This window comes from Girardinichthys multiradiatus, chromosome 2, assembly GCF_021462225.1.
Source record: "Girardinichthys multiradiatus isolate DD_20200921_A chromosome 2, DD_fGirMul_XY1, whole genome shotgun sequence".
Taxonomy (NCBI): Eukaryota; Metazoa; Chordata; class Actinopteri; order Cyprinodontiformes; family Goodeidae; genus Girardinichthys; species Girardinichthys multiradiatus.
This window is the reverse complement of record NC_061795.1, coordinates 30,675,292-30,687,431: the sequence shown is the minus strand read 5'-3', so window position 1 is coordinate 30,687,431 and position 12,140 is coordinate 30,675,292. Positions and strand designations below refer to the sequence as shown.

At 37.3% G+C, this 12,140-nt stretch overlaps 1 protein-coding gene across 1 annotated transcript in view; it reads right to left on the bottom strand.

Annotated features, from left to right (window-relative positions):
• The window catches only part of LOC124856582 (voltage-dependent calcium channel subunit alpha-2/delta-1), a 128,328-nt gene that overhangs the window by 41,127 nt on the left and 75,061 nt on the right, over positions 1-12,140 (bottom strand). The window contains exons 7-10 of the mRNA XM_047347188.1: positions 8,021-8,152; positions 3,784-3,853; positions 2,979-3,029; positions 2,665-2,764 (exon numbers count right to left, since the gene is read on the bottom strand). Of these exons, the coding sequence (XP_047203144.1) occupies positions 2,665-2,764; positions 2,979-3,029; positions 3,784-3,853; positions 8,021-8,152 (353 nt within the window). The remainder of the gene's footprint in view (positions 1-2,664; positions 2,765-2,978; positions 3,030-3,783; positions 3,854-8,020; positions 8,153-12,140) is intronic.

The following is a 12,140-nucleotide window of genomic DNA, read 5'->3' as shown; positions in this document are numbered from 1 at the left end:
TTTGTAAGTAAAATTGTTCATTTTCACCTGCTTGCCTCGTCTATGCATTTGGGTCTAGTTCTTCATTGTTTCATTAAAATTACTTTGAAAATAAAAGAAATGCTGCAAGTTTGATGTTGGCCATGGGCAGACAAGATCCTATGTTTTTTTAAGTGTGTGAAGAGTGTACTTCATCTAAACGCCTCTCATGTCACCATTCTAGCTGTTTAGTAGTATTGTCCTTAAAGACAATATAAGACAATATCACTTAAACACCTTGTATTTCATGTACATTTTATGTACTTAAACCATTGCACATAAACTTATTTCTCTTAAGCTAAGTACAGTCATATGTGATATGAGTGATAGTCATAAAACTGCTCAAATTGTATGTATAATTATATATAAACTAAGACCTTTGAATTACACCCTATTTCCTTTAATTGTGGTCCTTAACCCTGTTTGGGCCAGGTGACCCTGATGAAATATGGCAGAAGATGACTCCTGATAAAACCCAATAACTCTGTGCAACCTGCTGCTGCACATATAATTTATTAGTCATGTGGCCATATTTCCTCAAAGTAGATCGTGGGTGCATTGCAGAAAATTACTGTAAATTCTTGGTTGTTAAAGTTGGTACAAAACTTTGCTATGATGAGTACAAAATGACACATAGTCGCTAGGACACGTCCTGAACTACAAAGGTTTGAGGTAGAGGAATGAAAATGACCAGCAGTCATCAATTTGGTCAATTAATAATGTACAGTAAAGGTTGGTACTAACCTGTTTATTTAATCTAATTAAGATTTTAAAAAGTCTTTATTGACCAAACTTGTGTAAATAAAACTAATAGATTACAAAAGACTTAAGTGCACTTATATATTTGTATTACAACACAATACCAAACAGATGTGGCAACTTTATCATATATGATTTGTTAACATCAAAAACATCTATTACACATATACGATATTGCCGTCTACTTTTACATGTACATGAACTTTGATGACATCATATTCTTAATCTAGGGTCCAATTTGTTGATGGACCCACCATTGCCAGCAATGGCAATTTTAACTATTCTGTAAACATCTTCCACAAGGTTTAGGAGTGTGTTCATAGTTAGATGAGAAAACTAGAACTGCAGCATCGGCACTAATTTATTTTAAGGGTGTTCAAGAAGGTTGAGGTCAGGATTCTGTGCAGGCCAGTCAAGTTTCTCCACACCAAACTTTATACACCTGCAGCCATGGAAGTGATTGTAACATCATTCATTGATTTGGTAGTATGACCCAATACTTTTGGCAATATAGTGTACATATTATTATTGTGCACATTGACATAGTACAGTGTTCTGGATAACACATTACTATATTCTGAGTCCAGTTAGAGATGCTTTGTTCCCCGACATCTGATAGAACTTTGAATCTTGAGCTTATGTCAGAGTATCTTCATTTTTGATTAACCAAATGCCCATGGCTCATAATACTACATAAGTAACCTACTTATTAATAAAATTATTTTACAGCAAAGATTGCTCAATTAAAGCTTTAGAAATGTCTGTCTGTCTGTCTGTCTGTCTGTCTGTCTGTCTGTCTGTCTGTCTGTCTGATATAAAGTTTTGTTTTAAATCATCGTTTTGACACCTTAAATCTTTTTAGGAGCATTTTAGCTCTTTAAAAGTATAATGGAAAAACAAAGACATCAAAAAACTCATCTCTTTTAGTCCCCAACAGATATTCTTGATTGTAAATCTCTGCAAAATCTCAAGCCTGCCATGTAACAGAATGTATTGTTTCAAAGAAGAAAGAGTCCCAATGGAGAGGAGACTGAGCCTGAATGACTGTGCACAGAGAAAACAGACAGCTCTATCTCTGTGAAGACCTATCTCAATAAGGACCACCACAGGTACCAATCAACTAATCTCCTGATTGATTGGTTTGTTCTAAATGTAATCACAAAATGTGATGGCTCTCGAGTGGATGGAAAGGTGTAGTGGGTATATGTTAGGGTTGATTGGTGAGTGAAGAAAAATAAAAATTAAGGAAAAGTAAGTGGACACAGTGATGTGAATGAAGATGCAATGTTGTGCAAAGAGAAAAATGTAGTGTTTAAAGTAACCATGTTTTTAGAAAAGGCAATCTTTGGAGGTATATGGTGAAAACTTGAAAAGAGTTGTATCCTGTACTGATGAAAGGAACAAACAACTTAAAAGCAAGGCAAATGATGGATGGCTGCTTCCTGGGTTCACTGCTGTCACACCACAGCTTTCATTTCTTGAGGAGCAGTGGGATTGTTCAGCCACAGTTGTGTCTACATCCGTGGATTGGGGGATAGTTGGGGGCAAGAAGGGCAGAGTTCTAATCTTTGGTAACCAATAGAGCAGTGGGTATTTCATTAAATGTCTATTTCAAGCCTGCCATAAATCCATATTTCATTATTTGTCTTGATCTCTTTGCCCTGATATATTTTTAGGTCTGTATAGTCATGAATTAAAACATGGGGAACATGGGCAGTTGCAAAAATGCTTAAATTAAGCATTCTCTGCATAAAGTGTATAATAATAAAGGACAATAGTGGACAATTATACATTCAAAATGCATGTTTCCCTCTCTGTCTTATCTGAATATGTAAGACCTATGGCAAAATATAGTTTCACATGTGTGGAAGATGAAACGATACTCACAAAAACGACATTGACATAGTCATCATCAGACAGCGTCTCCAGCATCTCACTGACAGATGTTCTGATTAGTTTGAGAGTTAAACCAGAGACACTCCCACTTCTATAAGAAAAGAAAGAGGAAAATGTATGAACACACCTTAAAGTTTCTCACTCAGTATCAGCTCATTTCTTCAACTATGAGATTGCAGTCTGTGCAATAAAAATTTTAATTTGCCTGAAGAAAAATAGAACATTATGAAGTAGACAAAAAACACAATATTAGAGGAGTGAATGTGAGAAGATAATAGATCTGTGAGGGTATTTCATGTACTCACGCATCCACAAGGATTAGCATATCTTTGGGTGAGGCAGCCCCTTGAATGTACCTTGATGAATGATAAAAAAGAGCATTTCTGGTCTGAGACCTACACATTTTGATTAGAAATTAATATGCTATGCCCAACTGACTTTGTAATAATTTACCTTAAGGTAATATTTAATTGTTAAATTTTTTATGGGCTGAGGGGGAAATTATTATTACAAAGCTAATAAAAAGGTGACGTACTGTTAATGTAGGAAAAATGTTTGCAAAAAACTGTTTCTGATTAGAAACTGTGAAGTTCCTTTTATGATCACAGTCATATCTTTAAACATACTCTAACAACTTGTGTTGAATAAAGACAAATACAGCTTTGCATTTGAAAATGTTTTCAATACATTTTTTGTTTACAGTACATATAACAAAGGTCACCACACCGTATTTCTGGTCTTGAACAGAAACCCACAACCTCAAGAACTGTTGATCTATCAATAAGGATATCAATAAAAGTAAAAGCTTCTGTATGTACATGCACCGGCCACTTTTTTAGGTACACCTAGCTAGTACTAGGATGCTCCCCTGTTTGCATTCAGATCTGCTGTAACTTCTCATAGGATAGATTAAGCAAATTGGAACGAGTCCTCAGATATTTTGGTCAGCAATTACATAATAGCAAGGTCACTTAAATCCTCTTTCTTTCTTACTCTGATGGACTTCTCTAGATGCCTAAATGCATTTAATTGTTAATTGTGGTGATGAGCAATTGAACAGGTATACCTAACAAAATGGCCGATGAGCATACTTCTTCCCAGTTTTATTACCATGGCCTTCTGCGGACATCATACAGATCAATTTTGCTGGGAGTTTTGCGGGCATCCATCCATGGTGAGGCTATAAAAGGAGATCAAATGTAGTTTTATTATAATCTTTATCATAATTAAAGATAATTAACACTAATTCCTATTTTGGTTCAATTTCTGACACATCTGACTGTGAGACTGTTAAAATCTAGCAATATGCAGCAATAAATATGGCTCAACAGTGAGTCACTGTCAAACATGATAAAACACATTTTATAATGACAACTGGCCAGTTGGAAGGATTCCTAAATTCATCACACCCTCTCTGCTCACGTTTTATGCTGTCTAAAAATATTACAAGGACAACATGAGGGAAAAATTGGATCTATCGGCTTTCTGCTTTACAGAACACAACAACAAATATAAGTCTGCTGGAGCATACAGGTCCTTCTCAAAATGTTAGCATATTGTGTTAAAGTTCATTATTTTCCATAATGTCATGATGAAAATTTAACATTCATATATTTTAGATTCATTGCACACTAATTGAAATATTTCAGGTCTTTTATTGTCTTAATACGGATTATTTTGGCATACAGCTCATGAAAACCCAAAATTCCTATCTCACAAAATTAGCATATTTCATCCGACCAATAAAAGAAAAGTGTTTTTAATACAAAAAACGTCAACCTTCAAATAATCATGTACAGTTATGCACTCAATACTTGGTCGGGAATCCTTTGGCAGAAATGACTGCTTCAATGCGGCGTGGCATGGAGGCAATCAGCCTGTGGCACTGCTGAGGTCTTATGGAGGCCCAGGATGCTTCGATAGCGGCCTTTAGCTCATCCAGAGTGTTGGGTCTTGAGTCTCTCAATGTTCTCTTCACAATATCCCACAGATTCTCTATGGGGTTCAGGTCAGGAGAGTTGGCAGGCCAATTGAGCACAGTGATACCATGGTCAGTAAACCATTTACCAGTGGTTTTGGCATTGTGAGCAGGTGCCAGGTCGTGCTGAAAAATGAAATCTTCATCTCCATAAAGCTTTTCAGCAGATGGAAGCATGAAGTGCTCCACAATCTCCTGATAGCTAGCTGCATTGACCCTGCCCTTGATAAAACACAGTGGACCAACACCAGCAGCTGACACGGCACCCCAGACCATCACTGACTGTGGGTACTTGACACTGGACTTCTGGCATTTTGGCATTTCCTTCTCCCCAGTCTTCCTCCAGACTCTGGCACCTTGATTTCCGAATGACATGCAGAATTTGCTTTCATCCGAAAAAAGTACTTTGGACCACTGAGCAACAGTCCAGTGCTGCTTCTCTGTAGCCCAGGTCAGGCGCTTCTGCCGCTGTTTCTGGTTCAAAAGTGGCTTGACCTGGGGAATGCGGCACCTGTAGCCCATTTCCTGCACACGCCTGTGCACGGTGGCTCTGGATGTTTCTACTCCAGACTCAGTCCACTGCTTCCGCAGGTCCCCCAAGGTCTGGAATTGGCCCTTCTCCACAATCTTCCTCAGGGTCCGGTCACCTCTTCTCGTTGTGCAGCGTTTTCTGCCAGACTTTTTCCTTCCCACAGACTTCCCACTGAGGTGCCTTGATACAACACTCTGGGAACAGCCTATTCATTCAGAAATTTCTTTCTGTGTCTTAGCCTCTTGCTTGAGGGTGTCAATAGTGGCCTTCTGGACAGCAGTCAGGTCGGCAGTCTTACCCATGATTGGGGTTTTGAGTGATGAACCAGGCTGGGAGTTTTAAAGGCCTCAGGAATCTTTTGCAGGTGTTTAGAGTTAACTTGTTGATTCAGATGATTAGGTTCATAGCTCGTTTAGAGACCCTTTTAATGATATGCTAATTTTGTGAGATAGGAATTTTGGGTTTTCATGAGCTGTATGCCAAAATCATCTGTATTTAGACAATAAATGACCTGAAATATTTCAGTTAGTGTGCAATGAATCTAAAATATATGAATGTTAAATTTTCATCATGACATTATGGAAAATAATAAACTTTATCACAATATGCTAATATTTTGAGAAGGACCTGTATGTGCAGGTCTGCCATGAATGCTATGAGGTTAAGTTTAAAAAGTAGTTTTTAAAAGACCAAAAATAGCTTTAATTGCATCTATAGAAACTAATGTTTATTTTACAATTAGCTAAACTACACTAACGGAATGGTTAATCTCATGACCAGCTGCTCAATACTATGTTGGTCCTCCTTTTGCTGCCAAATAAGCCTTGACCCAGCAAGGTCCAGACTTCTCTAGGCACCTGGCTGTACTGTTTATTTATACCATTTAATACTGTCTGAATCAATGTGCCAAGCAGATGGAAATTAGCTAATTGTAATTAGTTACAATCCAGTCTATTTTTAAATCTGTTTAAATCTGAAATAGGACTGTGCAATATATCATGAAAGCCATCTCAATGTCAGAAATTAATTTTGCAAAGGACTGTTTAGAATGCAATAATTGTTAGCCAGTATATTCCAAGTGTAATTAGGTTGCTCTTTCCAAGCCAATGTATTATTCAGCCTGTTGGATGGACTGTCATTGTAGTAGTGTCCACACCTAACAGACATTATAGAGCCCAAAATGCTGACAGTGACAGTGAGAGTTTGAACTAATAATGGGAAAGGGAAGAATAATGTGAATGTGGATTTACTGAATTGATATAATGATCCTAAAATTGACTAATTGTAAAATAATCACATGCTTTTCTAATGTTGTGCAGCCCTAATCAGATATCTGAAGGTGTGTGGAATATCTGGTACAAAGATGTTAGCAACAAATCCTTTAAGTCCCCAACTCTTTGTTTTGCTCCTTAAACAATTTATGGACCACTTTTGCTTTGTGGCAACTGGGCTACCTTCATCCATTACTCCTTGGTTCTCAGGTTCTGATGCTCACATGCCCATTCTTGGTTCTTTTGGCAGTAGACAGGTGTCCGCTTGTGTACCCTGACTGGTCTGCATCAGAAAGAGCATTGTCTTCTTCTTCATGTCTGTTAAATAGGATCACGCAGGCCAGTGTTTGCTGCCCACCTGCATCAATGAGTGTTGGTCACCCATAGGCCTGTCACTGGTTGACCACTGTTCCTCCTATAAAGCATTTTTGATACCTCCTGACCAGTGCAAACCTGGGAACACTTCACAACAGCTGCTGTTTTGGAGATGCTCTTACCCAGTTGTCAAGGCATCACAATTTTTGCCCTTGTGATGTACCTTATCTTACATGTGCCAAATGTTTCTGTCTCTAACATCAAGTTAACAATGTTAATTATTATTTGCTTGTTGCCTTGTACATACCACCTACTAACAGGAAGCATGTTAAAGGTCATTATGTTACATCTGATCAGTGTACTATCATATCTACAGTGTGTCATCAAATAAGATTAGTGCAAAATGAAGACTGGGTGATGTCTGTGTCCACAAGCTGTATCTTGGGATAACCAAATAACCATGTATGTCAGCATCTGTGCTTTGTCTGTTTGTTTGGTGCTGTTACTGTGCTTAACCCCTAGATGGCATGGAACCTGGAGGAGAGGTCACAGGTGTTCATCATTCCCTTGATCACCTGCTGAGGAGTATATTAGAAGGAGGCTGCCAGCAACTCACTGCCAGAGTGTTGTCCATTAGTGGTACAGCTCCAGCCACATTACATTGTCTTGTTCTTGCATTGAACTTTTAGTAATTTAAATTTTGTTACCTTGCAGGATTACCAGAACCTGACCTTGCCTTTTTGTGTGGAACTCTGCCTGGATTAACAACTTCTGGAAAGAAGCTGTCCAGCTCTATGAGCAAAGACTCTAACCTCTCGTTACTTCACTGGACCACACCGGTTGGCAGCCTCCTGAATTCTTCGCTCCTTGGATACCATTCAAGAACCCTGTCCACCCTCCTCCTTCCACTGTACCTACTTCTGAAAACCCTGGACCATCTTATCACCCTGGCATTATCCACCATCATCTGTCTCACGGGTAAACAACTATTTGGTCTCTCTGCTCCCCACCCTCTGACGGATCATTCCATCAACCCAGTAAGGCTGAATAATTATTATTTAGTTTAGGCCCTGAGTATTCCCTGCTTACCATCCTGTTTATTTTTACAGTTGGTTTCCCGGTTCCAGTTTCCCTGCACACGTCACTACACTGTAAATAAACACTTTAATGTAAAACTGTCTCCTGAATTGCTTTCTGCATGTGTGTCAAATCTGTTAAAAACAATATGACAATGTATTTTTTTAAATTTACCTGGGTAGTAGCGAGCCAGGCCCGTAGCACTGCCAAACACCTGCCAAAGAAGCGTTGGGTCATCTTCTCTGTTCTTTTTAAAGACCTCTTCCAATGCCTCTGTCCAGTTGAGCTCATTCAGCACAATGGTAGCTGCACACATGCACAAATACACACTTTGCATCAAAAGACAACATACTACAAACTAGACAGTCATATATCAGATGATACATGCATTTTACTGATACACATATTGAGAAATTATGCACTCATTCTTTTTTTCCTTTTTAAATACACAATATCAGTCTGACATTAACAACTGCTGCAAATTTGTTGCAAATGTATGGTTCCATTAATTTAAGCTTATCTTCTATGGGTTTACTAACAAGGAGCAAGTTTTATGATATTAAACAAATCTAATAAATGAAACTAATAGCCCAAATATTGAGTTTATCACTGTGGTTTATTAGCGAGATCTGATTAAATTTTTTGCGCCGTTCTGTAGTTCCGAGATTGTGTTTGCTTGGTCAATACTGTTTAGAGGACACAGCTGAGCCTGTCAGAATGCAACGTGCAATAGTCAAAGACAGCTGGGCTTCCCAGATTAATACATTCATCAAGATTCACAGACTCACTCAGCGTTGGCTCATTTGCTCAGCAGGACATATAAGCAAATGTTTGTCCAGCTCAACAGCAAATGCCCATATGTACCCACTAAAACAAAGTGGTGGCATTCAAGAAGGAATGGCTTTACTATAAGAAAATTAAGCAGTGTTATATTTTAAGAGTGCTTAATATCAGAAACTCACAGTTGCTTGTGTGTTTCTATCCCTTCATGTATGTGATTGATAGTGTGTGTTGTGAGAGGCAACAGACATTATGGATGTAATGGCACAGGACCGAGGCAGCTCACAGCCACATAACCCTGACTATGATGGATGACACGTGCTTTCGCAAGTCAATCTCCTCACTTTCTGTCTACTACTGCTTTTCAGTAACACAATTTTCAACTTCTACCACTGTGTATGTGTGTGTGTGTGTGTGTGTGTATATATATATATATATATATATATATATATATAAATCTAAACATCACATATAAAAAGAGTATGAAATTTACTACACTGGCAGAGATTGAATGCAAAGTGACTATATTATCTGGTTGGATATGCATGTGTGTGCAAAACTTTGGGATCCTGTACAGAGCGTGATTTATCTGTGCATGTCTCATGAGGATAGAATTAATGAAGGCTTGGATGCCGGGAGTGCATGTATGTCATTAGCGAGAAAAAGCATGCAATGTGTGAGTGGGTGTGTAATTAGTAAGGTATTTCTTTAACTATACAATTTCAAAGAAAAAGTAGGAAATGCTGGATATTTGAAATTAGGATAAACCAAAGGAAGGTAGATAATAAATAATGCATCATCGGACAAGCCCAGAAGCCAGAACATTTTGCTGCTGAGATGGCTGAAGTGATCAATAGATTGCCACAACATTGTGTTGTGGTGCTTAAGAGTGCTGTAGTTACGCATGACTTTGGGTGAGAGAATCTGTATGTTCGTACATAAAAAATATATAGAGTTCACCAGTGTGAAATGCAAATAGGATGTGCATGTTGTCTGGATATGTAAAATTCAAAGGGATCTTGCACTTTAAAAAGGATGTACACATGTAAATGCAATCATGACCTCATGCTGCTCAGTAGATGCAAGCAGCTACACTTCAGTGTTCAGGAAATTTTGCATATCTGTTTTTAAACTTTCTTAAGGGCTGGGAGGATAATGTGCTTAGGTTTATGTAAAAGATTCTGGTTAAAAAGTCTACTGCACTCCACAGAGGACATCTCCAAATCTCAACAGGTATGTCGTCTGGACAAACTGCCTCTCCAATCTTCATCCTCTTCATAGTTGCACTCACATTCTCCTTACAATTCATCTGTTCTTCTTTATTCACTGTTTTTTTCTCTTTTCTGTGTCACTTTCTGCATTCATCAGCTGCTCCAGGTTCTCCCTCCATTTTCTCAATGCACTTGTTTGTACATTTCTTTCTTGATCCATAATCATTTTTATATCTTGCACATCCTTTTCAGCACAATCTCTCTGCCTATCCAATCGAAGCAAGTCTTCCAAGAAGTTTCTCTCATCACTTCTTCTCTACCTTCCCAGTTAACTAGTAACTCTTTCCCATCACTGAAAGCCTGGCTCAGCTTCTCCCTTAACAGTCTGCAACATTCTTCCAATTTATCCTAGGCCCTGTCTACATTTGCTTCCTCTTTTTGATTTCCAAAGTCCTCCTACATACAACCATATAAAGCCATCTTTCTAAATTCTTTCCTGGCACTATCCTCCGGACTCCTGTCTCTTTCAGGTTGTATCTTCTACATATTGTCCTCCTATGCGTACATGTCACTTCTCATTTATATCTTTCACACCATTTCTATCCAACCCCTCCTTATTCTTCAATTTCCTTTCACCTACATCTTCAATCACCACTTTTCCCACCCAGGGGATCATGTAACACTACTTCCTCCACCTTACTTCACAAGTCATACTTTCCTCAGTCATCTAACCTTTTTAAAACATTCGGCACCACTTCCATTTACAAACTCAATAACCTGCCAGACGCTCTCTTGACAATAACATCACTGTTGACATAACAGTAAATATATAAATTGAATTTGACTGCATTGTTTTATAAATAGGACCAATTTGGAAGGTATATAATTTAAATCTCTCGATATGACTGGATTGTATTAATTTGAATGTATACATCTGGATATTATTTAGACAGGATAATCTTGTAAAGTATCTTGTAATGATATTATTTTTGTGAATGGGCGCTTTATAAATAAATGGAATTGAAATAGAGAACAAAATCATTATTAGCCCTACTTAATTCCTCCTCCGATCTACACCATTGTAGAACAACTTCAGATCACTTCCAGATTTCTTGTCTTTGCTTCCCTTCCACCTGCCCTTCTACTTCAACAGTCTATTTACTTTTTTCTCTTTATTATATCAGCGAGCTCTCACCATTGACCAGTCATAGCCCCTAGATTTGGAGTACCTACTCTCACTTTCACACTTCTGGCCTCTCTTCTCACTTTGAATCCTAACACATCTTCCCCTTTTCTTTCCCGATGTGATTTTCCTTTTTTTTCCTTTGGATTTTTGTAATACATACTTTGTGTCATAAGACATTATAGTACAAACAAAATAGTCGAATGTCAGATTATTCATGTATCTTACAGATTCACATTTTTAGAAACCATGTACTTCTTATTAAACACACAGCATCAGCCTGACAATAATAATTGGTGCATATTGTTGCTAATGCCTGACCCCAACAATATAGGTTAATATTTTATAGATTTAGCAAAAAAGAGCAAGTTGTTTAAAATTAATTGGTTTTTTTTTGTTGTTTAACTTTTCTTAATAGTTTGTGACTCTATGTCTCAAATAACCTTACTAATAATAAACAAATATACATACAATACATACAATTGCTCAATTGCCACTCATGCTAATTTTGTACTTGGTGTTTAGCTATTTGAGGCAGTTAGTTTTTATCTTTAGAGATTTGGAAAGAGCAACAAATGCAGATATTTCAAGATGCCAACTGATTAAAAATGTCATAAATGTATTTCTTGCTGATAACATTTTGTCAGTGTAAAACCAAAACTTCACAAAATACCTTAAATCATACATTTGTTCTTCTGCAGTGGAAACTGTGAGATACTGAATTTAAATATGCTGGAAATAAAGATTCATTTAAAATAATAGCACTTATAGAAGTTAATATTTTAAACAATGATTTTAAAGGTCAACAAATATCTTGTCACAGCCTAAAAATAAACTTCCAAAGATAAGTCTTCACTAATACTGATTATATATATTGCTTTGTGTTCCTACAAAACCACTCAGTGGGGCTAACACTGCTATAGAAAAGATGATTAGTTTGCAGGTTAACCAATCATATGTTAGGGTTTATTAAGTGAGACAGAGTAGCAGTTTAAATTATTTCTTGATATACTATAGCACAGAAAACAAAAAGGTAAATAAAAAATGATTAGGTTCCTCAATTTATTAAAAATGTTGATTCATTAAATTATCTATATATATATATATATATATCCAATTT